Source organism: Dunckerocampus dactyliophorus, chromosome 4, assembly GCF_027744805.1.
Source record: "Dunckerocampus dactyliophorus isolate RoL2022-P2 chromosome 4, RoL_Ddac_1.1, whole genome shotgun sequence".
Lineage (NCBI taxonomy): Eukaryota > Metazoa > Chordata > Actinopteri > Syngnathiformes > Syngnathidae > Dunckerocampus > Dunckerocampus dactyliophorus.
Genome location: NC_072822.1, coordinates 30,729,271 through 30,747,255, shown reverse-complemented (window position 1 = coordinate 30,747,255; position 17,985 = coordinate 30,729,271). Strand labels below are relative to the sequence as shown.

The window sequence follows — 17,985 nt, the reverse complement described above, 5'->3', positions numbered from 1 at the left end:
ATTATTTTTCTCCCTTAATAATAAAAAGGTTAATCTAAAAACTACATTTTGCTTTCAGTTGTGTTGTCATTGACTAATACTTAAATTTGTTTGATGATCTGAAACATTTAAGTGTGGTAAACATGCAAATAAATAAGCAATCAGGAAGGAGGGAAAACACTTTTTCACATCGCTGCATATTTCAAGATAAAAGCTGCTTCTCAGCTTTGTGATATACATGAAAAAGCCTATTATTGGTATCAGCTTTGGTCTTTCTCTTTTTTTCCCCCATTTTTACTGTAGGCTACTTCCTGTTTGATGAGTTAATGATGTTGCTTCCTCGGCCATTTATGTCAACTTCACACCCTGGAAGTTTTACACATCACCTTTAAAAATAAAACATGGAGCTCATAGTGTTATTTAACCAAATTCTATATTTCTATGGAGCAAAGGGAACCCACGTGTTTTCTATGCTGTTGTGTGATATTCCAAGAAATGAGCCTTTTAGCTAAAATGCGCCACGTTTGTTAAATGATGCGTCTTGCACATGAGTCAGCATTGACAAAATTGTCAGGATTCGTTGGAGCTGTCGGAAGGTTGACCCCCAGAGTGCAGAGAGAAGGCGGCGAAGTGCAAAAATAAAAGTAATTTTATTGCACAAGACAAGAAAAAACTAAAAGTGACAGAGGAAAAGCTCTGTGGGAAAAATAATACAAAATATAAACAGGTAGGTGACAGCACTGGAAAGTCAACGAGGTTCAATGACAGTGACAACCACAATGAACCAGCGCCGCGAGTTCGAAGTCCACCTCGCCAAAATAAGGGCGCAGGACAGGGAACACTCGCTCCTGTCCTGCAAAACATGACAAAAATACTCTTGCCAAATTAAACAATACTTTATTGATTCCAAAGGAAATTCACACATCCAGTAGCATATATTGAAATAATAAACATTTGGGAAGCTATATAATTATAAAAGTAAAAGAATGCAGACATTTGTAAAATAATGCATTTTAAGGGACTGTCTGCAACTCTCAAGGTTGTACTTTTTCAACCAAGAACATCCCTTGCGGCTAAAGCAGAAATAGGAGCATAAAAATTGTCTGCTTTGCTCAGTGGCAACAGCAACTGCGCACGTGTTACTTGCCGGGGTGTAATGCATGCAACACCTTCCAAAGCTAGCACCCTCTAAGTCATCGCCCTTCAGGGGTTAGAAATGAAAAGTATACATGAAAAAAATACAGTTGTCCTTCGCAATATCATGATTTGATTATCGATCCCTGGCGTTTTTTAGGAATTAATAAATGATCGCTGTTTCGTGGTAGACTATTGTCTATTATTAGTCGAAACAATTAAAATACACGTGATATGTAGTATTCTGGTCACTAGGCGGCAATAACGACACAAAACATTGATGAGACATTACTTTACGTTTCATCACTTTTTGCCTTAACTGCATGAAGTCATGAAGTCAGCCACTGCATGTCTGACATGATAATGAAACCCGCCATGTGTTCGTGCCCCGGTGCGGGCGGTGCGAAGGTGCTGTGTTCGAGCCCCGGTGCGGGCGATGTGAAACAGGGCGGGTTACAATAAGAATGAAAAAAGTTCTCCTCCCGGAAGTGGTAAGTTTTTGGTTTTTGAAGTTTAGAAGAAATAAATTAAAGGCTAATTGGTTAGCTCGCTAGCTTGCTAGTTTGTTACATTGCTAGCTCACTAACTTGCTAGCTAGCGGCCGCCTTGAGTCCCTGCAGCATAAGAGTTGTGCAATGTGATGTAAACAATGAATAATAGGAGTGTAAAGGTGACTGTAGGGGTGTTATTTCATGTCTACAGGCCTCTAATAATGTAAAAAAAATGTATCAGGTTTTCTCTGCTCAAACTACGAAAATATTATCGCGCTCCAGTCTGGAACAAATTAACCACTACAAATGAGATACAACTGTATGTAACACTACAATAAATGTTAAGGACTGTTCAACTACAAGAACTAAGGAACATCACCCACAGCTAGCATGTCAGTTAGTTGTCAATTGTGGTTTAAAAACCAAAATAAATGTTGACACAATTAGCTTAAAAATTGTCAAGCTAGGCTGACGTGATGCTGTAAGGCTGACGTGATGCTGTAATCTCGCGAGAGTGTGCGCGACGCGCGGAACACAGACAAGCGGAACTCAACTACTAAAACATCCGCAAAGTATTTCGACACAAAACCAGCATATTAAACACCCTAAACGCCTAATCAAGCCAAAAACTGTAAGATCTGGAGGAGTACTTCGACGGGTGCATTGATCGCGTAGTCATGGGCAAATCGGACAAGTCACCCAAGACACCACAACCCAAGCAGAGCAGATGACCACCACGATGACCTCCCCCTCAGTCACGTAGGCCTGAGTTCAACTGAGTTTCACAGAACAAAAGGTACTCTGGAGTTCACAGGACAAGAATCATTTTACAATACCCGGAGGACTCACCTAGAGAATCTCCACCAGGCAGTGACATCAGAGACATCCTCGACTCCATCGATAAGAGGCTGATTTGCTTTCCACAAAGAAATCCAGGCCATCCGTGAATCTCTGGACTTCAGCCAAAACCAGATCGTCTCCTTGGTCACCGAGAACGCAGCCCTCCGCGAGTCGGTGAAGTCCCTCACCAACGGAGTTTCACATCTTATCCAAGAGAACAAAACCATGAAGGAGACGATCCTAGACCTCCATGCCCGGAGCATGCGGGACAATCTTGTCTTCGCTGGAATTCCCGAAAAATCCGAGGAAGACCCTGAAGAATCGGTGCGGGCCTCCATGGCGCGACAGCTCAAACTCCCAGCGGACGCCATCCAAAACATCACTTTTCACCGCGTCCATCGCCAGGGAGCCAAGAAGCCAGAGAACCGTAGGCCGAGACCCATCGTGGCGAAATTTGAACATTCTAAGCAGAAGGAACAGGTGAAGGGCCGAGGCCGGGAGCTGAAGGGGACGGACTTCAACGGCAACGATCAATTTCCCAGAGAAATCCTCTATAGGCGCCGGCGCCTGTTCCCTGCTGGGAGGAAGTTCATTAACGAGGGATGCCAAGCTGTCATCACGGTGGATAAACTCTTCGTCAATGGACAACTTTACCGCGACCAGGAAGTCACACCATGGCTGTATTGACTAATGATCTATCTCAACCAGGTAACTTTTTTTTTTATCTCGCAGCGCGCACACTTGTAGCCTTTACAATGTTACTGTCTGTTCCCACTTTACCCCCCCTTTTTTTCACTATCCCACTGTATGTATGCACAGCCTTTCTTTCCTTTGTTTTCTTTTTTCTTCTCTTTCTTTCTTCCTCTCCCCATCCTCCCTCTGCGTCATGCTTTCCCCCTTTCTCCCCTTCTCATATTGTCACATATCCTCTTGTCTGCCAGCTGCCTCCTTCATCAGCATCTCCTCACAGTGACATCATACACCCTCGAAGTCCAAACCCAACCAAATTCAAACAATTCACACAAATACACACACGTGCACGCACTTTCTTACACATACACATCATATTCTACGATTGATATGGATATCACCCCCACTCGCAAGCACGCTCATCTTACTTATGCATAAACCCACATCACGTCCTCACTTTAGTTGTCTTAGTTCATTCAGGATTACGATGTTACACTTTGCCTATGTACAAATTAAGCATACATTTAAAAGTACTGTATATACTCCCATGATTTTTACTTCCAGGTACACATACTTCACATTTGATCTTGTTTACACACACATCACCAAAGCTAGTGTAGGATGAACTCACTACAGTTTGTCACTTGGAATGTCAGGGGAGTCGATAGAAAAAAAGACAAAAAATGTTGAACCATTTGAAGAACATCCAAGCAGACATTGTCTTATTACAAGAGACTCACATGTCCAAGTCAGCTGTCCATACACTTCACTCACCACAGTTCCCACACACATATTTAGCAAGTTACAACTCCAAACAGAGAGGGGTAGCTATTTTAATTAACAGGAGAGTGAATTTTACACTCCACAACACTATTACAGACACAGAAGGGAGATATATAATAATGAACATATCTGTTGATAATGTACATTTCTGCATTGCCAACATATATGGTCCGAATGTTGACAACCCCTCCTTCTTTCATGCCTTCTTTTCTTCTCTCTCTGCACATTTGGATACAAGTATGATCTTGGGAGGGGACCACAACTTAGTATTTAATCCAGAAGTGGACAGGTCTAGCCCAGCTGGGAGACATTGTGAGTCTCAATCAACATCGATACTGAAGAAATACATGAATGATTTTGGTCTTTGTGACGCTTGGCGCTCTTATCACCCTACTCACAGGGAATATACTTATTTCTCACCAGTGCACCACACCTACTCTCGTATTGACTACTTTTTGACAAGCAACTCAGTCATATCAGACATCTCAAACATTCACATACACCCTATCACCATTAGTGACCACGCCCCAGTCTCTCTTTTTCTCACTAACCAAACTATGAGCACTCCTACTAGATGTTGGAGATTAAATACATCATTACTAAAAGACTCAGACTTCCTAAAATACTTTGAAAGAGAGTGGACAATGTTTTTAGACTTCAATGACCAACCCGGTGTCTCGGCTAGTATTCTGTGGGAGGCAGCAAAAGCAGTAATGCGTGGAAAAAACATTTCATATTCATCATATAAGAAAAAGAAATAGTTAATAGTAAATTACTAAAATCGGAGTTGGAGAAAAAATCCAATTCCTCGAAACAGCTCATGCTGACTCACAAGATGAGCATATTCTAAGTAACCTAAGAAAACTGAAACTAGATTTAAAAGAAATTACTGACAAGAAAATTCAATTCCAACTGCAGAGACTATGTCTGGAAAAGTTTGAGCATGGCAATAAACACGGAAAATACTTAGCTAACCAACTAAAGTCAATAAAGAAAAAAGCTCTATCTCCTCTATCTCCTCCACTGGCGCTTCCGGCGTGGGCGTGCTTCTTTCCGGTTGAGGGGGCGTCTCTGGGCCTGCCAGTGTGTGGCCCCCGGTACTCGTCTGCCGTTGTGGGGTGTGATCTCTCGCCGGTCTCAGGGGTTGGCTGTCCTCCGGCCCGCCGGCGCCCTGTCTTTGGCTGGGATTACTTCACTGCAGCTGGTCTTCCCGGTAGGGTGGGCTCTCTGGGCTGGCTCTTGGGGCGCTGATCTTTGTGCTGCCTGCCCCTGTGGGCCTGGTGGCCTTCTGGCAGCGGGGGCTCAGTCTGGCTATTTGGGGCGGGGCTCTCTGGGAGGTGGAGGGTGGCCCCTTTCCTTTCATGCATTCTCAGTGACAATTACACGCCCACACATTCTTGCACCTTTATAAATAGGAAGTCTTCCCCAAATACAGAGATACCTGTACACACGTACATATGCACACTCGCAGTACATACGTACTTCCCCACAGTACTCACTGAGTCAATCAGGGTGTTATTATGTTGTTGGTTTTATTGCAGCGACGGTGATTTCAGCAGTATGATTATAGTTTTTTTTACAATGATATGCATTACAGTAATTATCATTCTGTTCACTATCATAGTTCATCATTTCATGACTACTATTATGTGTGACTGTTTCAATGCAGCATTGTCATTGTGGTTGTGGATATTATTTTGTCCTTTCCGTCAGGGTCTTTATAGTCATCACAGACATTTATTTGCTGATGTCGTTCTGTCTGTTTCTGTTGTTCTGTTATTGTTGTCAGAATTGTTGTTGCTGCTGTTGTCCTTGTCTCTTGTCTGTTTTTTTGTCCCCCTCTTATCCCCGCAACCCCCTCCCCCCGTTGTCTTTTCTCTTCTTCTCTGTCCCCTCCTGCTCCGGTCCGGTCGCTCCAAATTTGCTTAATAACAAGCATCAAAGTCAAATAAATCCTGTGGAAGTGTATATCACACTTCTCCCTGGCAAAGTAAATCTGTTGAGCACTTGAGGGCATTTAGATCTACAATTCTATCTGCCTTAAAGGCTGGACAGGACAAGGGTAAAAAAAATAAAAAATAAAAAAATAAATTGTCAAGCTAACAATTAGCAGCTAAACGTAACAAAATCACCATAGTTCAAATATCAATAAACGCAACGGGATCAGACCAGCTGACATTGTGCAATTACACGCAACACAGCACAAAACACACATATCATGGTAGCATTCATCCGATACCGATACCGCCCTGTTATTGATAATATCATGCACGGATGGATGCGCCCACCTCTACTTTACATGGGCTCGACGAGGAAGCCGCTGAAAACAGAGTGTTTGTCATGACGTTGAAGATTTTGATTCAAAACAGGCTTGACGTACACCTTGTCCTCCTTGTCCAGGCGCAGCATCCAGCTGTTGGTGCCACTGTGGCCCTTTTGTTCGGTGTTGTCATAGAACTTCATCATCAACTCGCTGCTCTTAAACACATGCAGCTCAATCATCCCATAATTAATGTCGCAAGTCAAGGTGAAGAAGTAGACGCCCTTGTAGGGGGCTGTGAAAATGCCTGCAAGAGGACAATCACACCTTTGTTAGCGCCCCCCAAGTGGTGCTGACTCAAAGAGCTAACAAGCCATCAAGAAATATTACGCTAGTTAGCCGTTGAGTGACATCGTACCTGTGCTGCTGTTATAGGCATTACCCACGTTGGTGTGCACTACATCAAAGACCAACTTATCGTCTTTCTTTATGTCGCCCCCTGTTGCTGTGAACATCACCTTATGTTTGTCTGCAGGACGACACATGAAATCATACTTCAAGTCCACGCCTGTGACCTTCACTGCTTCTGACTTACCTGCTCCTACGTCCAGCTTGTCCACACGTTCTTTCAGCATCTGCAGGAGTAGTGTAGTACGTCTTTCCATGTATGCAAATAAAGTATCCGTTTGCACCACAAGTTTTGCTTCTGCGGTGGCCTTCTCCAGCATGTGTGCTTCCAGAGTCTGAAGGAGTACATGTTGTGGGTAATACTTTAGTACTGTGCATGTAAATAAAGTATCCATGTGTGTTTGTACCTTGAGTTTTAATTCTGCGGTGTCTAGCATGCGTGCTTCCAGAGCCTGCATGAGTAATGTTGTGAATACTACTGGAGGACTTTCTGCCCATGCATGTATCTAAAGTAACCAGGATTGGTTTTTACCTTAAGTTTTGCTTCTGCGGTGTCCAGCTTGTCCAGTATGCATGCTTCCATTGCCTGTAAGATACATGTTTTGGGTTATAATATAGTACTTCCTGTCCATGCATACAAATAAAGTATCCTGTGTAATTTTACTTTAAGTTTTGCTTCTGCTGTGTCCTTGTCCAGCATGCGTGCTTCCAGAGCCTGTAGTAGTACAAGAAGTGGGTAATACTGTAGTACTTCCTGTCCGTGCATGCAAATAAAGTATCCATGTGTGTTTTTACTTTAAGTTTTGCTTCTGCAGTGTCCTTGTCCAGAATGCGTGCTTCCAGAGCCTGTAGGAGTACAGATCACACTTTACAATTAGGTACACAAAAATACAGTAGTTATTAAGGAACTAATGAAGAACTAATGAGGAACTAATGACTAAGGCACATAAATGTGGACTAGTTACTGAGGAACTAATGAGTAGAGTATTTAATGAGAAATTAAGGCACATAAATTTAAAGTAGTTCCTGAGGAACTAATGAGTAAGTAATGAGTAGTGGTTAGGAATAGGGTTTAGTTAGGTTCGTTCCGCATTAACGTCTGTAATTTTGTGTACCTTATTGTAAAGTGTTTCCGGAGTACATGTTGTGGGTATGCTGTCTGTGTATGCAGTCAAAGTATCTGTGTGTGTTTTTACCTTAAGTTTTGCCTCTGCGGTGTCCTTGTCCAGCATGTGTGCTTCCAGAGCCTGCAGAAGTACATGTTGTGGGTAATACTGTGTATGTAAATAAAGTATCCATGTGTGATTTCACCTTAAGTTTTGCTTCTGCGGCATCCTTGTCCAGCATACGTGCTTCCAGAGCCTGCAGGAGTACATATTGTGAGTAATACTGTAGTATGTCCTGCCCGTGTATGTAAATAAAGTACACGTGTGTTTTTACCTTAAGTTTTGCTTCTGAGGTGTCCTTGTCCAGCATGCGTGCTTCCAGAGCCTGGAGGAGCACATGGGTAATACTGTAGTACTTCATGTTTGTGCATGCAAATAAAGTATCCGTGTGTGTTTTTTTTACCTTAAGTTTTGCTTCAGCAATGTCCTTGTCCAGCGCCTGTTTCAGAGCCTGCAGGAGTACACATTGTGAGTGATAATGTAGTACTTCCAGCCCGTGCATGTAAAAAAAGTATCCATGTGTGTTTTTACCAGAAGTTTTGCGTCTGCAGTGTCCTTGTTCAGCATGCGTGCTTCCAGAGCCTGGAGGAGTACATATTGTGGGTAATACTGTAGTACTTCCTGTCCGTGCATGCAAATAAAGTATCCATGAGTGTTTTTACTTTAAGTTTTGCTTCTGCAGTGTCCTTGTCCAGCATGCGTGCTTCCAGAGCCTGTGGGAGTACATCTGTGTGGGTAATACTGTAGTACTTTTTGTCCATGTATGCAAATAAAGTATGCATGTGTTTTTACCGCGACTTTATTGTTGTTTACTGCTTCTGCGGTGTCTAGCCTGTTCACACGTCTTTCCAGATTCTGCAGGAGGACAGGTTGTGGGTCATACTCTGGTAACAGTTTCTGCCCGTGTATGCAAATAAAGTATCTGTGTGTTTTTTACCTTAACTTCCATGTGTACAGTTTTTGCAGCGTCCACACGTTTTTCCACATTCTGGAGGAGTACATGTTGTGAGTAATACTGTAATACTTCCTGTTTGTGTATGCAAATAAAGTAACCACGTGTGTTTTTACCTCAATTTTAATGTTGTTTACGGCAACTGCGGTGTCCACCTTGTTCACGCGTGCCGTCAGACTTTCCAGGAGGATGTATGTATACGTGTGAGGGTGTATGTTTGCTTTCTTTATAGATTCCACGATTGTTACAACTTTTCCATCTAGCTTGTTCAGATAGGTTGTCAGATTCTGCAGGAGTACACGTTGTGGGTGATACAGTCGTGCTTCCTGTGTCTGTCACAGCGTCCATGTGTATTTTCACCTGGACATCCTTGGTTTTTGCTGCGTCTCTGTCCAGGTTGTCCACATGTGCCGTCAGATTCTGCATGAGGACATGTGTGGATAAAATACTGTAGTACTGCCTGTCCATGTATACAAATAAAGTATCCATGTTTTTACCCGAACAGCTGCGGTTTTTGCTGCATTCCTGTCCAGATTGTCCACACGTGCTGTCAGTTTCTGCATGAGGACATGTTGTGGTTAAAATACTGTAGCATTTCCTGTCCATGTATGCAAATGAAGTATCCATGTTGTTACCCGAACAGCCGTAGTTTTTGCTGCGTTTCTGTCCAGAAACTCCACACGTGCTGTCAGATTCTGCAGGAGCACATGTTGTGGGTCAATACTGTTGTTCTTCCATTCCATGTATCCAAATAAAGTATCCATATTTTTACCTCAACATCTGTGGTTTTTGCTGCGTCCCTGTCCAGGTTGTCCACACGTGCTGTCAGATTCTGCAGGAGGATATGTTGTGGGTAAAATACTGTAGTACTTCTTGTCCATGTATGCAAGTGAAGTAGCTATGTTTTTACCCGAACATCCATTGTTTTTGCTGCGTCTCTGTTAATGTTGTCTAGAAGTGCTGTCAGATTCTGCAACAGTACATATTGTGGATAATCCTGTCGTATTCCAGTTCATGTATACAAAGTGGGGTTTTTTTTACCTGAACAGCTGTGGTTTTTGCTGCGTCTCTGTCCAGGTTGTCCACACGTGCTGTCAGATTCTGCAGGAGTACATGTTGTGGGTAATACTGCACTTCCATTCAATGTATACAAATAAAGTATCCATGTTTTCACCTGAACATCAGCGTTTTTTACTGCATCTCTGTCCAGGTTGTCCACACGTATTTTCAAATTCTGCAGGAGTACATGTTGGAGGTAATACTGTAGTACTTCCTGCCCTAAAGAAATGATCCAGGTGTGCTTTTACCTGAACTTGCTCAGATTTTGCTGCTTCTTCACCCAGCTCGTCCACATGTTCTTTCAGAGTCTGCAGGAGTACATGTTGTACTGAATACTGTCATACTTATACTGTCCATGGTTGCCAATAAAGTATCCATGTGTGTTTTTACACTATTGATACTGCATACTTTGCGTGATGCTGCGTGTATATAATGTATTCACCTAGCTTGTCCACACGTGCTTTTAGATTGTGTAGTAGTGCATGTTGTGGGTAATGTAGTATGTCAAAGCATCCATGTTTATTTGTTCAAAGTACACACACAGAATGACAACTAGTATCTGTCTCCTTCCTTCCACCGCAAATTTAAATTAAATATGATCGCGAGTAAGTGGAAGAACTTAGATGAAGGTGAGAAACACTATTAAATACAGGAAATAAGTGGCACCAAAGTAGAAAGGTAGCATCAGTTACAATAGGATAATAATGTAAAGCATTAAGTCGAGCGCGAGCGACAGGTGGATCGCCAAGGTGGCTTGGGTCGATCGTATAAACGTCACTTTGTCGATGTCATATGACGTTGGTCAGCTGACATTAAGCTCCCCTCCCGATTCGTTCATGCTCCCCCACGGCTTTTCAAGCTACATGCGGAGATGCAACTTTCATCTTTATTACTTTGATTACAGACAAACTAACTCAGCGGTAAGATGTCTATATCTATCACAAACTTATCCTTTCACTTGTAGCGGTAGTTATGGCAGTTATGCTTTGTGTCCTGAACTCCACTGTAGAAATGCGTGTTTTACACACTTCCGTTTCTTAAACTATTATTTCATGATGAACTCGAAAATGTGCCCATTGCTGAAAGCTTTTTAATATGTTGGCTTGACGTCGGCTGCATTGTCTTATGTATAATCATTTTATATCATCGATAATGCTTCATAGCAAAGGCCAACTGGACGTAACACATGAATTGTGTGTCCTAATGAACACTATGTAGCTATTTTGACTGACATATTACCTGTACTCTGTTATGGTTATGTACCGGTTATGTACGCAACTACTAATTAGGATATGCGGCACAGAAAATGGATGGATGGAAGGTTATGTACACAACTATTGAGGAATTATTGAATCTAATTATGATTGCTGCCAGTACCGATCGTCCATGAGTGAAATCGGCCGATACCAATAGATCATACCGATCACATAGATTAAGTGTAAATTTTAAAATAATTTTCTTTTTTAAAAACATTTATTTTCTGTCAATAAAAATTCAAATGACAAAAAAACCATTTATTTTCATAGCCTATTTCAACCCAAACAAAGCAAACATATTTGTTTTACCAGAACATTAACAATGTGCTGGTATCCACAACTCACATTTTGCATTTCAGAATGCATTTCTTTGTAGTGTTCTCACATTATTAACTGAAAACCTGAATGAAAAGAAGGCTTGCAGGCGCCTCATGTAGTCGTGGGGGGCTCCCTGGTGCCAGCGGGCACCACGTTGGTGACCCCCAGGCTGTACGTGAAAGGGAAACCATAAAATTTGGACAAAAACGTATTTGACTTACTTTTTCAAAACCACTGGTGAAACTTAACGGAACAGACGCCTTCTTTAAGGAGACTTTCGATGCAAGAGGCGCTTGATGGAGCTCCAGCAGGACCCCAAGCAGTCGGCAAACCCGGTTTCCTTCACCGCCGACAACAGTCGGCTATCCAGTCGGACGAATCCAACCACTGTTCGGGCTAACATGGGTGCGTGTCCCGCGTTTTGGCAAATTAGCCGCCGACCGATGATCACATCGTGAGCCGCAAAAACTCACCACACCCTGCCAAGTGCCCGCCCCCCAATTGCCGCACCAGACTAAAGAGATTCAAGGCGTGTTTTGAAGTGTGCAAAACTTATATCACTCTCGCAACGACAGGAAGTCCCACACAACAGACATGCTTGTTTTGGCGTGGTGAAGGGAAGATGGGTGGGAGACGATCGCTGTAGGCTGGCTTCTGCAATGGCTGCGCAGCTGATCGGCAAAGGGGATTATTGGCGTTTAAAAGCAAATATTGAGATGTGCCGATACCGTGACACAGAAATCGGCCGATTGATCGGAGCACCTCTACTAATCATGAATATTTACAATTGTATTTCAAAGTTAACCAGTTAGATTTTATATATTTTATATGTTTTATAGAAAGAGAGAGATCATTTTGACTTGTAACTTGCATGCTGAAAAAGTGCTTTCCCCCCTGATATACATGTACAACGTACATAAATACATATTCACATTTTTAAAATAAATATAGGAAATACATATATTTTCTATATTTATAGTAGGGAGCAAGCATACAGCTCTAAGCATCCACTCTTTAAAGTTAACTTTGTAACCAGCTAGAACAAAACAGCGTTCATGTAATGGAATGAATGTGTCTCTCAAGGCGGACATGCTCTGGTTCACTCCTCAAACACAAATAAAGTGTCAGTGTGTGTTCTTACCTCAAAATACTTCTCCAGCTGGCCCATGCGGGCTGTCAGATTCTGCAGGAGGACATGTTGTTGGTAACACTCCAGTACTTCCTGCCCATATATGTAAATAAAGTTTCTATGTGTGTTTTTAGCTGAACTCTGTAGTGAAAGTCTGTAGGAGTACACAGTCTGAGTAACACTCCTGTATTTCCTGTCCATGGACGTACATAAAGTATCCAGGTGTGTTTTTACCTGGTTGATGTTTACTGCATCTGTGTCCAGCTTGTCCACACATGCAGTCAGATTCTGTAGGAGTACATGTTGCGGATAATATTATGGTACTTCCTGTCCATGTACTGTACATCAATAAAGTATCCATGTATTTTTACCTGGTAATTGTTTACTGCGTCTGTGTCCTGCTTGTCTGCAGGTGTTGTCAGAGTCTGTAAGAGTACATTTTGTGGTTAATACTGTAGTACTTCTTGCCCATGTATGTAAATAAAGTATCCAGGTGTGCTTTTACCTGGTTGATGTTTACTGCGACTGTGTCCAGCTCGTCCTCAGGTGTTGCCAGAGTCTGTAGGAGTACACCTTGTGGGTAATACTATAGTACTTCCTGTCCATGTACATAAATAAGGTGTTTTGACCTGGTTGATGTTTACTTTTGGACCGTCTGGCTTGTTCACATGTTCTGGCAGATTCTGCACGGGGTTAGCTGGTGCCGATACCATGGTGATGAAGATAAGTCCAAACATGTAGGTGGAGAGGACGCTGCTCGCCGAGAGCAGAAATGCCTTTTGAGGCTTCTTGCCCGGTATGTCTACCTTCCTCTGCATGTTGAAAGTTCTTCCACAATGGAGCCTGCAGGAACTTGAGAATATGGTAGAGGACGCTTGTTCACCCCAACTAGTAGGTTTTCTTTTTATTTATTGACAGAAACTTTTCAGGTTAGCTTTTCTAAATAGCATTTATAAATAGGTCAAATTGTACATACGGTAAGTCCTTTTCTATATTCACAATTTAAACTTTTCATTTTTAAACATTTAAGAATATAACAAACACCAGTTAAGAACCTCCAGCAAAACAAGAAGGTAACAATAAATGGTCACATCACATCAAACTATTACTATCTGACATCACGTAACCAAAGAGAGAGAAGTCTGCCGTATTGCGGAGCACCTTCACTGAGTGTCATATGTACTGTACACATAAAGTACACACTGAGGAGTGAATACTGCTTAATAGTTCAGCTTTATGACTAAATAACAATAGACATTACATCTGTTTGAAAACAAATGACCGTTTCACAAGCTTATTTGTCACTGAGCCATGTCCAGCTAACAATATACTTTAAAAGAATAACAGTCATTACTTACCAGTGGGCTCTCATGTCTTCCCTGCTGCTTCGACTCACTTGTGCCGTGAAGGTGGTTCTCCTGGAACCTACCAGCACAGCTCATTAGCATCAAACATGTCATACTCTTGATGTCTGCAGCATGACTGAGGAATGAATATTGCTTTGTTCTGCTGTTGATATGAGCTCTATTGTGGTGATTAAATACATTCACTTACACGGTCGTAAGTTCCCTCATTCTAAGTTTAGATTTATTGCAGGCACTGTCCAGGATGAACGTTTTTTTACACCAGGCACCTTGCAAGGCAGCTAAGGGTCCTTTCGTAAGACCACATTATAACTATAATTCATACACAGTTGTCATCTGTCATCTCATTTTTTACAAAATGGCAGCTGTGAGGCAAATTGAGCCAAAGGCTATGGAGGAAACCCAACGGATTCATTACCTCACTATAAGGCACTGAAATTTGGTGTTTGTCATATGCTAACATTATAGAAAAGTATTATTCCGAGAACAAAGAGGAAAATAAGCTTGGCGAGCTCAACGATCCTTAAAGAGATGGCAAGAGCAGCCAATGATGTCACAGGTGGAAAGCCCATCAGACCAGTGGCAAAAGAGAAAGGGAGAGGTCCACATTGAGGAGGTACATGGAAAGGAGCGAGGCAAAGGACGTAAAAACAGTACGGTACGGTGGAACAGCAGAAGCAAAGAAAGTCTTTTCAGAGGAGGTGGAGGAGGTTTAACCATGCTGGAACTTTTGTGTCTCCGACTGAGTTTCTACTCTCAACCAAATGTCAGCGGTCCAGAAAACAAGCAAATCATGCATGTGAAGACAAGAGTCCTGACTGATACACCTGAAAAGCAGGTAACTGATCATGCCCATGAAGAGAGGAAAAATAAACACAAAAGCAAAACAGAAAGATTAAACATCAACAGCAAGGAAAGCTGAAGAGGAAAAAAACAAGAGACAAGTTCTTTGAGAATAATGAGAGGAACAATTTAATAAAAACTTGCATGCAAGGAGGCAAATCAATACAACCTTTATGGACGGCTTCCAGAGAAAATGTGTAACTTCTACAGGGAAAGATTTTGCTATATGTGCATATGCAAGGGGAGGGGTAATCTAAAATGAGAGGCTAAAGCTATCTTAAAATACCCAGACGTCCAAGGCTGTTGAAGGACATGTTCTGGAGACAAGACGCCTCAAGCCTTGGACAGATAATCAAAGCAAGTCTTTGTGACATTAATGTGTATCACGGCAGAAATACATACAGTATGTACGGTATGTTAGCGCATAGTTATAGCTGAGATGAGTCAAATCAAATGGAATAATGGACAATACATTTTAGAAGTGCAATAACAAACCATACTTTCCTGACACAAACCCAGACAAACATCACAGTGGAAAGCAACTCCGGCGAGAGTGATGTTGCCATCCCATTTGATGACACTTCTGAGCATTTTTCTTAAGAGGAAAGGATTAAAAAAAGGAATTTGGAAAAGCCCGGTGGGCTTGGCGGGCCTAATGTGGCCCGTGGGCCGGAGTTTGCTCAACCCTGATCTAGCGGATTCAGCCAGAGTTTTTTTTTTTCTAAATGGAGAAATACCATCCATCCAAACATCTTGCAAGCAAATGCTTTTGTCTGTATTTTTTCAGTGGCAAACCAATTGCATTTCCGGTACGGACTGCGCAAGACCGTTGTTAAGATTTGAGAAATGACGACATAATGAATCTTTTTGTTCTTATATCATATCCATGGTGCAAGTGGATCATTTCAAAGCCCTCTTTTCTTGGTTCCAAAGGTTATTTTACATTTTTTTCATCACTGAAAAAAATACACACAAAAAGCATTTGCTAGGAAGATATTATGGGATGGGTGGTATTTTTCAGGTTAGAAAACAACCTGGAGTGAATCTTTTAGATTAATCCATCCATGCACTCTGCTCATGGTTGTTTACACTGAAATATCACCGCATTTTATGTGTTTGATTCTATTTATTTATGTATGTTGCACGTAACCAATGGTGAGTGGGGTAGCTCATAGACATATACATGTAGATGCCGCATCGAGCACTGAGCCGTACGTCAATGTCGCCGCCATATTGGATGTGGCAAGAGTCGGAGCGGAGAAGATGCCTCATTCATGTGCCGCAAACCAAATCCCAGGGAAGACAGAGAGACAATTTTGCTCTGCAGTGCAGAACATTAGTTTAACCTAACCACCGTTTCCGCTTGGATGCATTTCACTGCAGCACACAACTTTCCGTGTAGAAGTGCTGTCAATAAAACCGCGTCTTACATGAACTGCAAGCGGTAGGTAAGTTTTCCATGATTACTTTGGTCGGTTTCGGTAAAGTTTTCTCACTATGTTGACTTTGACTTCAATTCTGAGGTGTGGTTGAGCCCATAAATCTGTTAATAATGGCAGCTCTCTGTAGCAGCATGAGTGGGCATGTAAACTAAGGAGTCTTAGAGTTAAAACAGGAGTGCAGATCGGCATCCATAATATTATGCCCTGCGCTGGTTTGGCCGCCATGATGGGGAGCAGAATCCAGAAACTACGCATTGAAAACATATCTTCGGCACACTGCTCATCTGTTAATTCCTCTAATAGACGGTCCAAAAGCAGTGGCGGAGCTACGGGGTGGCCAGTGATGGCTGTGGCCACCCCAATGAACAATTTCTGGCTCCGCCACTGTTCACAGGTAAAAGTTAACAATTACCTTTGATAGTATTTGGCCCATAGACTGCATGATTTGGCCATTATAACATCGTTTTGAGAGCATAATTTGCAGACACAATTCCCACACACAATTCATTCATTCATTTGTCTATGAGGTGACGGACAGACGCGGTAGTTTGCTTCTGCGAGATTTGTTTACAGCCACGTTGAGAAGCTAATTGCTGATGAACCGTTAGTTTCACCACACATACTGTATGTGTTAATTGCACGACATGTGATGTTACACATATTGATATCAGAATCATAACTTGAGAGTTGGACAATATCGGCATATCGGCAAAAAAGATCTGCTGGCCCCCCACTGTACTCCGATCAGACATCCATCCATCCATTTTCTATGGGTCTACGGTTCTCCTTCCTAAATCCATTCTAGTGTATAAACAGAATTCCTCTACTTTCTCCGGAGTACACAAGCCTCTCAGTTATCATACTCTCCATAATTTTCCCTAAACGGGATGTAAGAGCTGCACTGTAGATCTGTAGCTACTTGGGTTAGACGGGTCCTTTCCTGACTTTCTGATCGGGACAGTCGGTACCTCTTTCCAACTTTGGAGCCAAGTACCAGTCTCCCGTACTTTATTTAAAAATCGCTAGATCTTCATGAGCGCTTTAGAACTGCTTCAGCATACTGCAACACACATTGTCCTGACCTGGAGATGACACCGCAGATCTTAATATTGGCCTTTTCATTTCATCCAATGCTAAAGGTGCATCCATTATTCCTCCACCATCTTCCCTCCTTTCAAGAACACCTGAGTGAGCTGATTTTGTTTCCTCCCATCCTTGTTTACCCACTTAGGCCAAATTATCTGAACTGTGAATTTTCACAAATGCTTTTGCTCTCATTTCAGTCTTTTCCTTATCAGACACTGCTATTGAATCTTGCACCTCTAGCACTTGATATTGTGTTTGCCTTGTGACACATCTCATGCTCTTGATCATTCCCCACACCTCTCCTACCCTCTCCTGGAGTACTTCTACCAATTTTGTAATAAAAATGTTTCCAACTTTGTCTTTTAGCATTCCGTACCACCTTTCGAACCACAGCTGATGCCTTTTTATATTTATGTTGTTGTTGTAGTGTAACGTATCTATATTTTATTACAATCCAAATGGTGCAGCATTGTGCCAATTCAAATACTTAAGGAGTGGGGCTTCTATAAATAGAACATGTATATTGTTCCTCAGCTCTTATTTTATGTCATCTTGTATACACATGTTATGAGATATTAAGATGATGTTATTTGATTGATGGTTTACGTTGTTGCACACATTAACTGCATTAAAAACGATGTTGATTGCTTTTGCACATCTATCTGCCTCAGCGCTCATCTTGAGCAGTCTTCAATGCCGCCGCAAGATGGCAACAGTGTGACGTCATGGATGATTTGGCTACCGGAGAAAAATCCATCAGAGAAGAAAGAGGTGGAAGTTAGGAG

The 17,985-nt window shown here is 42.1% G+C and overlaps 2 protein-coding genes across 2 annotated transcripts; both read right to left on the bottom strand.

Moving 5' to 3' along the window:
- Positions 1 to 5,836: 5,836 nt before the first annotated feature.
- Positions 5,837 to 7,941, bottom strand: LOC129179240 (uncharacterized). The gene is made up of 9 exons (XM_054772221.1): positions 7,897 to 7,941; positions 7,782 to 7,832; positions 7,381 to 7,431; positions 7,250 to 7,300; positions 7,118 to 7,171; positions 6,993 to 7,037; positions 6,773 to 6,920; positions 6,596 to 6,706; positions 5,837 to 6,484 (listed from the first exon to the last, which is right to left on the bottom strand). Exons 1-9 carry the CDS (start codon positions 7,930 to 7,932, stop codon positions 6,213 to 6,215), a joined length of 819 nt encoding a protein of 272 aa, XP_054628196.1. The 5' UTR covers positions 7,933 to 7,941; the 3' UTR covers positions 5,837 to 6,212.
- Positions 7,942 to 8,026: 85 nt separating this feature from the next.
- Positions 8,027 to 13,871, bottom strand: LOC129179442 (uncharacterized). Its single transcript, XM_054772673.1, has 21 exons — positions 13,824 to 13,871; positions 13,095 to 13,317; positions 12,971 to 13,024; positions 12,837 to 12,890; positions 12,700 to 12,753; positions 12,478 to 12,519; positions 10,011 to 10,070; positions 9,878 to 9,937; positions 9,745 to 9,804; positions 9,614 to 9,673; positions 9,476 to 9,535; positions 9,339 to 9,398; positions 9,201 to 9,260; positions 9,064 to 9,123; positions 8,820 to 8,990; positions 8,689 to 8,739; positions 8,544 to 8,606; positions 8,414 to 8,464; positions 8,283 to 8,333; positions 8,155 to 8,202; positions 8,027 to 8,098 (listed from the first exon to the last, which is right to left on the bottom strand). The coding sequence occupies exons 1-21, from the start codon at positions 13,835 to 13,837 to the stop codon at positions 8,027 to 8,029; spliced, it is 1,428 nt and encodes a 475-aa protein (XP_054628648.1). The 5' UTR covers positions 13,838 to 13,871.
- Between the last annotated feature and the right edge of the window lie 4,114 nt (positions 13,872 to 17,985).